At 39.6% G+C, this 16198-nt stretch overlaps 3 protein-coding genes across 11 annotated transcripts in view; 2 read left to right on the top strand and 1 right to left on the bottom strand.

Annotated features, from left to right (window-relative positions):
* The window catches only part of LOC122413416 (flocculation protein FLO11), a 32490-nt gene extending 26689 nt beyond the window's left edge, over positions 1–5801 (top strand). Inside the window, exons 10-13 of the mRNA XM_043423743.1 lie at positions 866–982; positions 1332–1418; positions 3970–4587; positions 5085–5801. Coding sequence (XP_043279678.1) covers positions 866–982; positions 1332–1418; positions 3970–4587; positions 5085–5267 — 1005 coding nt within the window. The 3' untranslated portion in view covers positions 5268–5801. The remainder of the gene's footprint in view (positions 1–865; positions 983–1331; positions 1419–3969; positions 4588–5084) is intronic.
* A 144-nt stretch (positions 5802–5945) lies between these two features.
* LOC122418351 (uncharacterized) lies at positions 5946–10356 on the top strand. The gene is made up of 3 exons (XM_043432513.1): positions 5946–7044; positions 7246–7423; positions 7743–10356. Exons 1-3 carry the CDS (start codon positions 6918–6920, stop codon positions 10354–10356), a joined length of 2919 nt encoding a protein of 972 aa, XP_043288448.1. The 5' UTR covers positions 5946–6917.
* Positions 10357–10808: 452 nt separating this feature from the next.
* The window catches only part of ATP8A (ATPase phospholipid transporting 8A1), a 29285-nt gene continuing 23895 nt past the window's right edge, over positions 10809–16198 (bottom strand). For 5 of the 9 annotated variants that reach the window (XM_043413206.1, XM_043413194.1, XM_043413201.1 and 2 more), the window contains exons 18-21: positions 16051–16185; positions 15846–15950; positions 13152–13249; positions 10809–12506 (exon numbers count right to left, since the gene is read on the bottom strand). In XM_043413206.1, the coding sequence (XP_043269141.1) occupies positions 12409–12506; positions 13152–13249; positions 15846–15950; positions 16051–16185 (436 nt within the window). In that variant the 3' untranslated portion in view covers positions 10809–12408. Of the gene's footprint in view, positions 12507–13151; positions 13250–13749; positions 13785–14461; positions 15159–15845; positions 15951–16050; positions 16186–16198 lie in introns of those variants that run through there. The other 4 variants (XR_006260170.1, XM_043413229.1, XM_043413213.1 and 1 more) reach the window with 4 other exon arrangements.

Genomic DNA, 16198 nt, shown 5'->3' with positions numbered 1-16198 from the left:
ATCGATTGTATATCAGGAACATTCTATTCCCATTTATAATCGCGCGACAATGAAAAGTTGATATTTACTTTTTGTATTTGAGCGCTCTTAAACCAATTGTCGGACATTTTTTTTCATCCTCCCTTCGCATTAGTGAAACTCCATTCGTCACTTTTGCGCTTTTTATTCTTTAGAATATGTTTATGAAAATAGTGTGTGTGTGTGTGTGTGTGCGTGTGTGCGTGTGTGCGTGTGTGTGTGTGTGTGTGGTTTTCGTTGAATTTTTCTTCGATTTGCTCGATTATATTTTTTCTCCCGATTTTCCATAACATTCCATAACATTGTACCGCACTCCTGCGCGGTACAAGAAATCCGAGTTAATGAGAGTAAAAAATTAAAAAGAAATAAAAATCCCGCTGTACTTATCGGAGCGCTTCTTTGAGAAAGTGCATTTCTCTCAAGTCGGTGCTATCTCGATATATAGCTAAGTAATCGGATTAGCGAGTATCGTTTTGCAGGGCTCGAGAATTCCTCTCAACTTTATATCCCAGCTTGTACCTGAATTTCTCAATTATCGAAGGAATAACAATGAGGAATTGCTCCGAGTGTTGTACAGGATTTTTCTGTGCAAGAAAATTGAAATTTCCCGAATCGAAGCGAAACAAAAATAAGAATGACTTACCGGGGGTGTTCTTATCGGAGAGCAAAAAATATCTTCTGGAATATCATTGTCTTCTTCGCTCTTCCCGCTGCTTCATCGAAGAATAATTTGACTTACAATTAAACAATAAATTATTTTGCTTTCATTCATGCAACCACTTTTTTTGTACCGTTTATATTCTTATTCGAATAAATGATTAACGTTTATTTTCGAAACTTGTTCCAGAGACTCTTGAACGCCGCCAAGGCCGAAGCAGCGAGAGAAATATTATTGTCCGAACCGAAGAAAACGCACAATCCGGAAGCACTCAGAGCACAAGAGAATAAAGTCACGCACGACAAAGTAAGCGAATAGTTTCCGCATAGTGCCGCGTGTCTGCTGGAAAAAGATCAAACATAGCGATCGACGTTGATTTGCCTAAACTTACAGTATAATATCTTGATTAGTTTGAAACCCTCTACTTGGGAACTAAGCCATTTAACATTATCACGAAGAATAACAAAGCTGGGAGCGAGAGGTACTATATACAAAAGTTTTGCGTGTTCGATGTCTCTGATCGAGATCGCGTAAGGGTTGAAAAGTTATATGGGCGATGATGAGAAAAAATATCAAATAAACGATAAAACTGTCATCGAGATCCGTAGTCTTGGTATGATACATCTTTAAATACGATGAATATTTATTATTCCAGTTGATGGAAGAATTCAAACGCGCCCATCGTAAAATGTTCAATGGCAATCCGCAGCGAAATCAACTTCCCGATCAGCCAGACGAAAAGGTAATTATTGTTTATTCGGTGGAAAAATGTTCCCTCTAGAGAAGTAAAAAAACATCAAGTGCGGATATATATTTTTATATCACTATAGACAACGAGCATCGGGTAATGACAAAAATCGAATTTATTATACCAACGTGAATCCGAATATGAAATATTGAGCTAGACAAACGACAGAAAAAATCAATGCGGATTAATTGAAGGCCGCCGATACGGGGTCGGGACGGGGAAAGGGGAAATCCGATCGCAAATCGCAAAACAAGCAAAACACTCGTAGCAGAGGTTGGAGAATTCGTTACAGTCTTGGTGCTGACAAGAACGATGACCCCTCCTTCTTTCTTTTAATTGTATAATAATCATTAAGCGAACCACGAGCGTAGAATGAAAACTTTCTCTGCCGCTTATTATCTTCTTCGGCGGTAGCCGAACTTTTTCATTCCAATCGGATACTTGAAATATCATTTTTCAAGATATACCATTAACAATCACGATAAGCCTCACGGTAGTGCTTTTTAAATGCAATTTCATTCAAGATCTTGCCAGCTTGATTTACCATTACGAATTACGAATGTATCTTTGCCAATCGATCTTTTGATTAGCAAGCTGAAGAAAAAGTTGTTGGCGATAAAAAGATTCGTGAAAAACATAATCGCGTAAGCAATCAGAAAATCACGGGAAATTATTCTCGTTTCGCGCGGTGTTGTTTCCTATGAAAAAATCAAAACGTTTTTAGTCGCAAGAACCAATACGAGTACCAAATTTAATTGATCAAGCGGTATAGCAATAAAATTCATGGAAATTGAAATTTTCATTGGAAAAGCATTAAGTTAAATAAGATGATATATATTTACGTAAATATTTGAAGCGCACCTTTCGTAACGAACAGATGTTAGAATTCCGAACTCGTTTAGCCGCTGATAAGACTCCGCGCCGGGACCCGCTTATCGCGACCGTAATTGACGTCTTGAGCGAGCGCGCGTGTATTCGCTCATATTTTTATTGCGCTACCTGGCACACACGCATGCATGAATTTACACACAAAATACACACAATAACGAGGCGGAGGATATGCCCCCGCTATCTGGCGATCAACGTTCGAGTCGAGAGATAGCACAATTCGCACCTCGGTGGCTCGGTGATTCGGTGGCCCCACGAAGTAGCAGCATCGAAAACTTTCCGATACTCCGCACTGCGCGGTCAGTCTCGGATCTCCCGTTGACGAGGTACACCCAATTCGCGGGGATCGTACAACTTCTCGAGTTGAAATAATAATTAATCCGCCGGTTGATCGTTAATCAAAATTTTCGAGAAATTTACCGATCGATTATTTTTTATTTATTTTTCTGCGGAAAATTTGGTTTATCCTTCTCTTCCGATTTAAGGTTGAAAATGGTAGCCCATGCGTAAGAGTTTAGTGATCGATAGATGAGCGCTGAAGCCACACGCATGGGGTTTCCTTCTCGGTTCGTGGCTTCGTACGCGAACATTTTTCTTTCGTTACTCCGTTCTGGTTTCTTTTTTCTTTTTTCTTTTTTTACACTCTCCTTCGCCTCGCTCCGACGGACTTTGCCGGACCGGTGACAGCGGAAAATAATAGGCGTTACGTAATCCCGTGGTCGCGTACGAGCGTTGCGCTTTTGACTCTCTCACAGGTGCATCAAACAGAACAACCGGTCTATTGCTAAAACTCCATTCCGCGATCCTCAATTTTATCAAAATTCTTTCTTCATCTTCAATATCACTTGAGAATTATACGTTGAAGTAAGCCAAAGTTAAATCGAGGATCAAGGCCAATCTTCGCGTGCTTTTGGATATCATTAAACCGCGACTGATGGGTGCATTTAAAAAAAAAAAAACAAGAAAAGAAGAAATAAAATTGTCAATAAAATCGAAATCGTTGAACAAACACGAAGGTGGTGCTGCATGCTTTTTTCGATAAAAGGATGTGCGTTATCATCGAATGTGGTGGAAAGGGAACACAAAATAGTGTACACAAATATTCATTCGTACGGAGTGAGTAGTCATATACGAGCGAGTGACCGTGTCAATTTTCAAGAAAATAAAAAAAAACGATAAGGCGCAATATGGATCGGGGAAAAAGTATGATAAATCGCATCGCTGCAGCCTCCCCGCGAAAACACGTGTTGGTCACTATTACACCGTATACAGTTAGTATATCGCTGAAATATTCAATTTCTTCCTCTATGTATGATACGTATGGCAGGCGGCGATGGTAAATAGAGCCAATCTCAAAGGGTTTTTCTTCTCAACGTTGCACTTGTGCATACTGCTTGTGGATAAACCTTATATGAAAAAAAATGTTTAGTCGAATGGTTCTTTCTATTATCTTTGGAACTCGACTGTGGTGAGAGCTTTCCAAGTTAGTCCAAATTCGTAAAAAAAGTGAACTTTTTTGATTTTCTTTTTTTTCGAATTTTCGTGAATTATGATAAAATCCTATGGTTAAGAAAAAATGAAGGGGCAGCAGCGCTCGTTGCTGCTGGGAATACCGATGAAATATTCAACCGAATCGCGCGACGGTTATTTGTTACAGGAACAGGAGAAACGAATAACGAATGGAACATCTGGCGGTCCACCTCCTCCGCCACTTCCGGCCTCGGTTCAATCGTCAACCGCGAAGAGCCCCGAAGAAGATGCGGTCGAGATGCAAAGTATCGAGTCTTTCAAGTTGAAAGAAAGCCCAAGTCCGTTGATACCTAAACCTCCGTCGACTTATTTTTCGCTGTCAAATTCAGGCGCAAATTCGCCAACCTCATCGGCCGGAAGTCCCAGGCACGCAACTTCACCGGCCAAAAGTGCGTTGCATTCCAATGGCTATGCATCGAATCAATCTGTAAATAGCAATAACCTAAATCGGACGACGTTCGACCAAAAGACCAAAAGTTCATCGGGTGAAAAAGTTGCATCGGCGGCGATGCCAGTGTCGAGCTTCGGACCGGGAAAAGTCGCCGTTAGGATCGGCGCTTACGAGGGCGAAACGAAACAGCCTTCGAGATTGGATTTTTTGCCGCAAACACCGCCCCGAGCTCCCGAATTACCATCGACCAAAATTATACCCGAAGAAGTCGTTGACGGTCCCGTTGTCTCTAGACTTCAAAATGAATTGGCTGCTACTCTACAACGCTCGAATCTTCGCAAAAAAACTGAAGCGGTGAGATTCCTTTTTCGTCCGTTGCTCATAGACCATTTGTTCCGTGCATGCATGAACATGAAATAAATTAGCGTTTATGGAAAAGAGCTTGTAGACGTTAAAAACATTTATTAGTTCGTCTCGACCCGTCTCGTATCTATGTCTCAATTAAATTATTAAAAATTCCCAGTAATTCGTCAATGCGGTTAACGTTATTGTGATTAAGATAGCGGAACCAATTGCCATATAAATGACGACTTGCCGGATGATGGCTCGAACATGGCGTTATCTGAAATTCCTTGAGAAATTTTATGTTCATGTAGTCGTTGATCGGACTTTAACGGTTATCTGAGTGTTTCTATCGACCTTCTCGCTCCCCGTCTCTTAACGTTTCCGAAATTTACTTTTCAGTTGGAAGACACGACGAAATTACTATTTCCATTGTGTCAAAAATATTGTATGGATATTTCTGGAAATGCGGATAAAATATATCAGTTCTTCTTGGTATTTTTTTGCAGGAAGAGAACACCGTCGCTAAATCAATTCCCGATTGTTCCGTGACTCCGGTGGATCCGATTCAAAATTCGAGTCCAGACCTCGAGAACGGAGTTTCCCTTCTACAGAGCAACGTTGAAAAGCTTGCAGCAGCTTTGTCCAACAGAGTGACGATAAAAGTCAGTCCTGAAAATGGTTCGCGATAAGATTGAACATTTTATTATTGCACGACGGGCAAACCTCGAGCGATTTTTGAGAAAGAAAGAGAGAAAAGAAAACGGAAGGGCCAAGGTTGAATTCCACACACGGAGTTTGGACAACGTCGTTGAGCTTTTTTTTCGAACGAAAAATCGAAGAATCGATAATTTCGATACTTTTGTATGTATTTAATTTACCGAGAGAAAAAAGAAAAAAAATTTCCTCCAAGCAAACCACCGAGAGCCTATTGGTAGGTAAAAAAATCATACTGCGGTCAGTTGTGAGAGAAAAAACATACTCGATACTCTTTGATTCTTTTTTTATGCCTCATCTATTATGTATTAATTGATTTTTATATATGAATTTAATACCTTTTATATATATAAATTATATATAAATACATAACGCGTACGATATCATAGGTACGCGTGAATTTTATACATTTACCAACGATACCATCGGGTACCTTAAAATCATTAGTCACATAGATATACCCGCATAATAAATATAGAATAAACCCTAGAATATTTTACGTATCATAACTTTTCGTATATATACGTAGCTCGGCGTCAGTTCCCCCCATCGATCGAACTTGGCGTAATCTCTTATTCCAAAAAGGGGTCATTTTTATCGACCGAGACAATCAAATTTTAAGGTAAGAGAATCACTGTTCGAATATAATGTTCGAACCGGATGTGAGCCATCATGGATTAGAAACTTTTCCAAATTTATCCGTAACGTTCGATGCAAGTGTTCTCCGAGTACAAGTCCGTACACCGAGGGTTGGGAGGGGCCGGGATCCAGGAGAAAATAATTTGTTTCAGTTCAAAATAAGTTTCCATCGCAAAATCTGCGATGTATTTGAATAAATCATAATAGAACTCAAGAGAATGCTCATGTATAATAAAATCTTATAGAGAATAGGGATCCACTAAAATAATTGAATATTGCGGATATCTCCTATACGGGAATGCCAAGATTTCTTATTTTTATTCCACAGCGATGAGAAATTTTTGCAAAAATCAAACATCTTTTTTTCTTCTCGTTCAATATACCGTTTGCGAGTGTTCATGTTTTTTTTTCTTTCAACCATACAAAAATTTCTTTGAAAGAAAATAACAAAAAAGAAATATATTCGTTTTTCTTTTACGATGATAATATATATGCAGTTTTTATCACATGCCTCGCAACTCCATAGTGTAATTTCGAAATAAAAAAAAAAAAAGAAAATTGTCTTTCTGATTTTTGCACAAACTTTGAGGCAACAACAACAACAACAACAACAACAACAACAACAAGCAACTCTCGAAAAGAGGTCTTTCCCGCACGAAGTTGGCAACTTTTTGTCGTCTTTTTTTTCTTTTTCTTTCAATTTTCCACGATGACGCGGGGTCAACACAAGAAGAAAACAAGCTCCGACATTTATTAACCGAAAAGTGACTTGTACGACGCGCGAATCGTACTAGCCGACCTCATTTTATACTCGTCCGAATACCGTCGAATAAATAACAAAATGAAATAAAATTGATTGTATTAGGAATAATAGAATTGCTACAGGACAAAAATTTGTCGTGCAATGGCGTCGTTTTTATGATCGAAGGAAGAATATGCCTCGTTACTGAGCAGCAACGAATATACAACAGCAAATCCTGCCCGACATGCAGCACAAGCGAATTCAGAAACTTTTATTGTCGGAGTATTGTGATTTTTCGGACAAGATTTTGATCGAATCACCGTTCGCGGAAACCACCAGGGACGGTCTTGGATTGTGTCAAGTTGCTTTAGGTATAGTTTCGAAATGCAACGATTTCCGTTCGCTACTTTGATATTTCGATGAGTCTTAATTGTTTTGCCAATATGTATGAAAAAAAAAAAAAAAAAAAAAAAAAAAATTCTCAAACAATTTTACATTTTGAACCCTGGTCGTTCTGCGATTTTTCCGGCGGTATCGCAATTATATAACGCGCGCTCCAATCGCACTCCCAGGGCTCACACCCTCCAAGCTCGTTATCGCGGCTGATATCTTGAAAAATAATTCCGAATTTACTTGCCCAACCGATTTGGATCCGAGCATCGAGAGCTTGGAACTGGTCTCGATTTATCCTCTTGAATTTATCGCTCTCAGCGTTTTTTGTCGAAGAAAACGGAAAACCCTCAAGGCAAGGTGAGTCATTCGAGTTATTGAAATAAATGAATTATATTTTCATCGAAGTACGTAGTAATGGTGTGCGGGTGGTTTGTTTCAGTTTCTCAAGTCACTCGCGGGAGAATAATTTATCTTGTCGCGCAATGATTGAAAATAATAGTTTCCGTATACGAAAAATAGAAGGTCCAACTATTTTATTGACAGTGCGAATTCGAAGGCGCGATCGTGCCGAGTCTCGCATGCTCGGGGAGTAGGAATAAAAAATAATGAAAAAAGATTGACAGAAAGCGCGAAGACTGATAACGAAAAGTGAAGATGAAAATTGTATTATTCGTAGATTAGTCGATGGTAGAGCCAAGTACTACGAGCTCGGTGGAATGGAAGGAAGAAATGTCTATTGGGCACTGTGGACGGAGAATGTACGGGAATTGAATGAAATGAAGCGAGAGGGTAGCTCTCTGTCGGAAACAACAGCGGCGAGTTCGTCGAGCGCGAGTACGATCTATTTATTCTCATCGGGATTTGAGGCTAAGAATAAAAATAATGAAGAAGGTGGTGGTAGTATATGGACTCGTTACGGCGGAGCTGGCGATGGTCAGGCATGTTCCTGGAGGCGAAAGGACATATACCTCGGCCCATCCTACGAGGAGCTTTCTCAAAATTATTATAGGCCTGTACCGGTGAGATTCGCGGGGGCGACTTTCGAGCAAATTAGCCAAGAGCTCAGGGACGAAACACCCAAGAATCTCGTTCTCGGTGGCAACAGAACTTGTACCACCAACGGCTGCAGCAACAGTTGGCCGTGTACGAGAGTATCGATTAGAAAATGTGTACGATTCGATCGAGCCGGCGGTACTCGCGAGATAATAAAAAAAGCTCGACGATCGCGTCAGACGATTGATGCCGAAGGTTCCGGTATGCTCAATCGGACGATACCGGAATGGGAGAGTAATAACGAAGCTCGCGGAACTTTCTCGAAGGCGGAACGGCGTCGAATTATTCCGGGGGCTTTATTCGCGAAAGTAAACGGTGGAATTCGTCAGAAACACAAATCGGGATCACCCAGAAGACACGCGAACACCGTAGCACCGAAATTGTCACGTTTTGGATTTGGAGTCGGTGAGAATTGTCTCTCGGGTTTGTATCTCGAGCCCTGGCAAGGGGATAAACAAGTATTTAGATTACGTAGCGAGGCTCGAATGAACCTGTCGTCGTCACCGCCGTCACCGCCGTCACCGCCGTCACCGCGCACTCTTATCGAGAGTAGTATTTGCGTTTGGGAGAATCCGGGGGAGGAAAAATTTCGTCAAAAGAAAAGAGCTCGGCATCCCCGTCGTTACGCTCTAGCGACAGCGGCACACTTTTTTCACGCTCTCGGGCCATGGTCGGTGCAACCGGGCGAAAGAGAATCCGTTCAGAGGCAAAGAGCCTGTAGCACCGTTTCAATTCGTCGACAACCCGTGGAATCGGAATTGAGACTGCCCGTTTCCAAGAGACAGCTCGCCGCGAGTGTCTCGATGACGGGCCTCGATCGAGCCAAGACCGGAAGCGTCTTCTCCTCGTCGAGCAATAAGGCTCGGGTTATCCTCTTTTGGACCCCCGAGTACTGGTATCGGCCTCGGGCTGCCGCCGTCGCTTACAAACAGTTGAGAAACCATCTTGCTCTCATCAGAGAGTTTCGAACGAGAAAAGAGGATGATGGAAAAATACGAGCGGGTTATTTGTGCGGAATAGGAAGAAACAATTGCCAGAACGACGGCCACCGGACTCTCGGAGAACCGTCGTCCGGTCATCTTTTGAGAAGAATATTTTCGTCCGGAGAAACGAGAAAGAGAGACAAGAGAAAAGCGGCGGATCGTACGAGTGTAAAAACCGCCGGGGGGGCGAGTCAACTGAGACGTTTGCTAAGAATGGATCTAAGAATAACAGCTTGGGATTTTGATAGTTGGACGATCGCCCGTCAATTGACTCTCATTGATTGTGAATTATTTTTAAGAATTCCCTGTGCGGAGATAGACGTTTTATTGAATGAAAAATCATCGAGAAATGCACCGAATCTCGGGGCTTGGATCGCCTTTGGTCATAGAATTTCTTGTTTAACAGCGAGCGAAGTATTAGCCACGAAAAAACTCGATATGAGAACGAGGATTCTCTCGAGGTTCATCAACGCCGCTGACAAGTGTTACGCTCTTGGAAATTTTCATTCTTGCAGATCGATCCTCGCCGGACTCGAATCTCCACCGATTTACAGGCTGAACGCCACGTGGTCGCGTTTAAGGAGCCATCATTCAACGAGATACGAAGCGATGCAACGGCTTTGCCTAATTTATCGTAACACGAGATCAAAGAGTTATCGGAGGGCTTGGCAAAAGTGTGAAAGACACCCTCCTTTTTTGCCGTACGTCGGTCATCTTCTCGATAGGATTATTTATCAAGATGATTATAAAGGATCCGCTGGAAATTCCCCGGAGAGAAAGAGCGAAATGAAAAGCAAAATTGGCGTTATTGGAAATCTCGACGAGACGAAGAAGCCACTTTTGGTCGAACGTAGAAAAAGCCTGAGCGAAAGAATCGTTTCAAAGGCAATCTCGCAACTTCGATACCCGATACTACTCGCTCGGCGACCGTATATTAAACTAAACAAGAATGGTGACGAACCACCATGGACCACGAAGGAGAGAGAACTGGCAAAGAAATTTTATACCAATTGGCGACGATCGATTCTCACCGCTAAAATTTTGGCTGAGAAAGAAGCAAAAATTAGAGCGATGGATCCAAAGAAGCTTCGCGTTATTACGATCGGTTATTGGTTGTGCGAATGTCAAAAACACTGCCAAAAATATCATTTTCCTGGACATCCGCTCGCGTCGGAATTTTTACTCAAAGCCCGATATCGCGAGGACAGAGACAACTTTTTTATTAGCTTGAAACTCGAACCTCCCTATGGATGACAGAAGTATGCGCGGTGTCAAGTCATACGGAATATTAATATCGCTCGAATTCATCCGGTCATCTCGTTAAAAGGATCTTTAAGCATTGCGATTTATTCGCACCATCGCACCATCTGTTTTATATAGAAAACACCTCGAGGTGTGCGTGTACACGTACTTTTTATACTTTCTTCTCCTTATACGCACTTTTTAATAATACACTTTACATTCCTCAATTATTTTACTTTTCGGGCTTTTCCCACGGGTCTTTATACGTTTTTTTTTTTTTTCGTCTCGTAGATGACAACCAATTAACGATACTCATTCGCGTATAACGGATTAGTATAAGAAAATGTCGAACGACGGCAACTCGTTTCAAAACTCGTTTTCTTTAAACCTTATCGAGCGGTAATAAAAATATGACTTACACCTATGGGTATATGCGGGTTGACAAATAATATACAAAACGAAAATTCATTTAGTATCATTTTATTTTGAACAATGTGTATACAACATTCGTCGATCATCCTCATCGTAAATTATTTCGGTCAAACTAGTCGAAAAAACGAACAAACAAAAAACAAATGTTTGAACCTAACTGACGAGATACAGAAATGCAGACAGCTATTGAATCATCAATGCGAATTGGCAAAGTTTTTTTTTCTATGGGTATATATAAATGGAGTATTGTACGGTATAGAATGACTTGGAATAAAAAAATAGTGATGAAAATGATAACGACAAGATTTTTGGATGAAACAGTCTCTTGTTTTCCAATAAATTGAATGTTCATTTGACCGAATAAATTCGCCACTCGCTTATAGCGTAAGAGGTCGAAAATTCAATAGTCCTATAATTCTTTATCATTTTTTTTGTATTATGTAAAATATAGTTTTTTTTTGAGAACTAGTTGCTCAGCTCTTTACGTAAAGAGCTCTCAGAGAATGCTCTTGTCGTAGTAAATCTATATTAACGACCACTCGGCGATAAACTCAATGTCTCAAAATAATAACGATCCTGCGTTTTCAAAACACAAAAAACTATTCGTTTGAATACACCTAATGCACGCACATATAATTTTTCTTGGTTAATATAATTTCAAAAAATGCTCATTTTAAACTCTCTCTCTCTCTCTCTCTGTGTTTTCCCATAACGCAACGAGTATTTGACAATTGTGTATACGTTCTCATTTGCTGACATAAATTTATACAGGAATTCGGCCAGCATCCTCTACAATAATATTTAAAAGACTAGAAAAATAATTTCGATCACGCTCGCGAATCAACTTTCATGTTCTCCTGTGTGCATAACAAAGTGCCTCATTTATACGAGTTTTGAAAATGAACGCAATCCCGCAGTTATAAGTCAAGGAAAAACTTTATCCGAGATAAGGATCAAAAGAACAGTCCAGTTTTTGACAGATGCTTCCCCCCTATATAAATAATAGAAAAAAAACGGGATGCGCCTTTGCTTCTCGTTCAGGAAAAGAACTCCCTATCAGAAAAGTTTTGATGTGAGAACAGATGAAAATGCTTTATAGCGCGAAATATAATTGAGTTATAAATAGAAATAGGTGAAAAATTGGTTGTACCGGATAAAAACAACGGCAAACGATGAAATACGTTTCATCGGCCGTCGACCACTTTGAATAACCACTACTTTTCTTTGGGTTAACGATGAAAAGATTGAAATAGATATAATCGAGATAAGAGAATTAATTTGTGTGCATTGCACAGGTTTGTAATCAGTTTCATATCGGCTTTGTCTATTGATTTGTGTTTGAGGAGAGGTTTGGATGAGATTCCTGATGAGCGATGTATGAGAAAAACCACTTGAACCGAGGTAGCGCGTTGTACATCGTAATGAGGCTTGATGTGTGACGCGAATGTGGCGAAGAAGAAAATGATGAATCGACGGCGTTGCGTAGTAATGTATCTTTTGCCTTTCGCCCATTTCTCTTACTCACTATCTTCGTTCCGGTGAACTTGGAGACCGTTCTCCGATCTTACGAAATATTTCTCGTTATTTTTTTCTCTTTCATACGTAAAAACAAAGTTACGAGTAATTGTAAGATCACATGCCGCCTGGTTTCGGAAGATTCGTGTCGTACGCCCGTATCACGTCTGTCTGGGTCACCGAGCCGCCTTCTTCTTGCGAAAAAGCGAAACCATCTGTCGGTGTTTTACAAAGAGAAAAAAAATTGTCTGAATCAATATGAAAATTTTTACTCTATTTTAAACGTGAAAATACATGCATGGAGATGAAAAATTCAGATATTCGTTGTAACGCCGGGTTACCTCTTTTAGCGTGCCATGAAAAATTAACTAATTTTCACTTATTTATTTGTTTATTTTTCAATAAACTCGGCAAATCAGCATATTTACAGAATCGTGAAGCCACGAAAAAGCAATGCGTGTATGTGCTTGCCGATGTAAAGTTCAATATTTTAAATGGAGAGAAAAAAAATGGTAAAATCTCAACAAACTTTCGGTCACTTTCCTCCTTCTGAAATTTTTTTTCTTTAGTCCGTCGACTCGTTTCGATATTGAGTGAAATTCGTACAACACTTAACATACACGAATGTAACACACGAAAAGAAGAAGAAACAATTTACTAAAAATTTTTTGCCGTACCCCAACCACCACCGTTTGTTGTTCCTGTACTCACAAAAAATTTTTAGCATCGATAATAGCTTTTTCGTAGTGGAATAAAATCTTGGATTGATATATGCGTATGTATCGTTATTTCAACACGTGAAAAGTTATTCGTATCTCCAGTTATGATAGTTGTTCTTCCCCCCACAAAAAGAAACTTACGTGATAGCTCGACCTCGACATTGACTCTCGTAGCTGCGTTAGACCTTCTGGTGAAAACACTTTTAACGTTTTTCAGTAGCCTCGCCGTCTCCGTCAATCTGCAAGCCGTGCATTGTGTTTTGTTTCCGTAAGAAATTAAGTGCTTCAGCCTCTTCCGTTTCATATTCGTTCAAACTCTCGAGGATTCTTCATTTCGTATTTTTAACTCTAATCCCAGAGACTCGTGGCTCAAGCGTCACCACCACGATCGATCAGAACTTACGTAGATCTTTTCTTTCGTGTATCGATTTCGAGGACATTGAAAATGCGGGGAATCGGTACAATTTTCAATTGAAAAAATGTCCTCTCGGTTATTTTTCAACTACAAAATTCTCTATTTGAGAACGAAATATGCGCGTGCGGCTTGAGTGCACTATACAAATTGCAAACAAATGCGTTCGAGCAAAACATATATACAAGTGCGTACGAGAAAGAGTCGCTCTAAATACGTGCTGCTGCAACATGGATACCGGAGCGTCCGAGTGGACTAATAAAAGAGACAGTAATTACTGCACGAATAAACATAGCTATATTTTTTGAACAATCAGAAAGTACTTACACCTCGCGAGCGCTGCGATGGCATGCACTGCAGGCCTGCATGGATTACCACGTTTTAAACGAATAAAAAAAATAAAAAAAATTTTAAAAACAATTCGATTAACATTAGGCTAAACATTGTCACGAACGTGATAAAAATAAAAAAATACATCTTTACACGCGCTTTACAAGCGCAAATAACATTACTGAATGTATCATTGTACATCTCTGAGCCAAGGGGTAACAGCTCTGTTATTCATTCATATCTTTAAAATAATGCTTAATTGTCAAATTAAGGGAGCAAAAAATTGTCCACTCGAAATCAGCTTAAATACTCTCGTTACAGTCGTGCTTAATGGAGTTCACATATTATTAATATCACATCACTCTCTCGCAAAATATATAAGCAAAAGATTTGTTAAATGAACCCCATCATTGACGAATGGGAATATCTCTCGAAAGTCAAAAAATTTACATTTTTTACTCGAGCCACATTAAAAATTGCTAATTAGCGAGTGGAAGAGGAGCGTTCTATATTACACAAAAGGAAAAAGGGTATCAACGTTTTCTCTTGAAATTGAGAATATCAAAACTCGGTCCCCATCGCTCATTGATATTAGATATCTCCGTGAATACTTTTAAACTATATCAATAAAACACCATTACCCGATAAAGTACCGACAAAAAACACAAACCACGATGAAAAAAAAAAAGCAAAATAATAACACGTAAGAGAAGCGCCAAGTAAACAATGATTATTCGAAAAAATATATGAAATACAGTACAATTGTATTATAGATATCCTTCGCATTTTGAATAACGTCCGTTGCACCTTTTGTAATGCAATTATCTAGTGACGCGAAAAATATAAAAATCGATCGATTCTTGACGAAATACTGAACAAAGTGAAATGAAAAAAAAATATCTCATGGACACAAATTATGTACTTTTCTTATATCATTGGAATAAATAATAAGAGATCGCGGATTTCGGAATGTTTACGTTACCATGACGAATAATAAGGTACCTGAACATTGACAAATAATATCAAACTTTCTTACAATATTAATTATGGGAATTTTAACGTGATCACCGATAGGTAAAAAGTGAGATTCGGTATAAAATTAATTGTAACGGATGAACGAAAAAACCAAAAATACTGTTCGAAGGTCGTGCAAACTCGTGCGCTCCATGCGGGAGAGATTGATGGAAATAAAAGATGGATGCGTTGGTATTTTGTTTCTTTCGCATGTTTTGCAAGATGAAAACGACGGAAGAATTTCTCATGCGGTTGACTCGCGGCCCGGATACCACGAACCACGTGCAAAAATAGCCAAAGGGTTAAATCTCATCCTGAAACTTCGTCTTCGTCCGGGACGCATCGAATTCCAAAATCGTATCAAGCATCGTTTTCCCGAGCTCGCCCTCCTGCTGTGTCATGGTTTTCAATGATATAATGAAATTTCCATCGTTGCCACGAAATAACATTTTTACACTACCGTCCATCTCCCAAAATAGTTTCAACGAAAAATAAAAATAAAAAGTTGCAAATTTTTATTTCCTCGCATCGTCGTTCGAAACGGATAGATAATCTTTATCGTTGTATCTACAAACGTTTCGAGAATATAAGTCTTTAGAGAATTTTGGATAATTCAAAAAATATCTGATGGACCAATTGTTGCAATATCCAAAAATTTATGTTACGTCGTTTCAACGCTGCAAATTCAGTATCACGCTTCTTGTGCTTCATTTCCAGTGAAACAGTTGTATAACGAGTGGTTTGAAAAATCATCACTCGACAATAGACACCGATGTAAAGCCATGCGTAGTGAGACAACGAGCTTCGAAAAACATTTTCAAACCATCGCGACTCAAAGGGCATGCCATAAATCGCGACGATGACAGAAAAAACTCGCCTGGCTATACAACACACGATTTTCAAAATCGGTAGCAACGATTTTGACGAACTCGATCATTAAAAATTGACCACAATTAAGAAGAAGAAAAAAAAAGATCCGCCTTTTGTTTGGGTTTGTTTGTTTGTTTTTTTTTTTTTTTTTTTTTTTTTTTCATACCAAATGGAATGAGAACCGATAAATATCGGTGAATGAAACTTACGAGCTTCTGTATTCCTGATTCGTGAACAAATCACCGGGATCTGATTTTCTGATTTCTTGCTCCCTCGCTGCTTCGCTCAATGGCTTCCACATGGTGTTTTGTACCCTGTAACATTGTATCAGTAATAAAATTAAATATTCTCGAATGGGGAATATTCGTCCAACTTTTTTTGGTATTAAAAAGAAAGGATTTGACGGGAGCTTACGCTTTGATCGTAACATCGACGAGAAGAACAGCAGCTGGTATGAGTATGAGGCCTAGCCAGAATACCGGAGAAGTGAAGAGCATTCTATCGTTCCCTAGCATCACTGCTCCAACATTCAGAGCTGGCCAAAAATTACTGCAAATATTTG

The sequence above is a fragment of the Venturia canescens genome, chromosome 1 (assembly GCF_019457755.1).
Source record: "Venturia canescens isolate UGA chromosome 1, ASM1945775v1, whole genome shotgun sequence".
Lineage (NCBI taxonomy): Eukaryota > Metazoa > Arthropoda > Insecta > Hymenoptera > Ichneumonidae > Venturia > Venturia canescens.
This window is presented reverse-complemented; position numbering and strand designations above follow the sequence as displayed.

Excerpts from the sequence above, each read along its gene's own strand:
- LOC122418351 (XM_043432513.1), top strand. The coding sequence starts at position 6,918 with ATGCAGCACAAGCGAATTCAGAAACTTTTATTGTCGGAGTATTGTGAT. Across the intron at positions 7,045-7,245 it reads ATTGTGTCAAGTTGCTTTAG|GGCTCACACCCTCCAAGCTC; the intron begins GTATAGTTTCGA and ends TCGCACTCCCAG. Across the intron at positions 7,424-7,742 it reads CGGAAAACCCTCAAGGCAAG|ATTAGTCGATGGTAGAGCCA; the intron begins GTGAGTCATTCG and ends TATTATTCGTAG.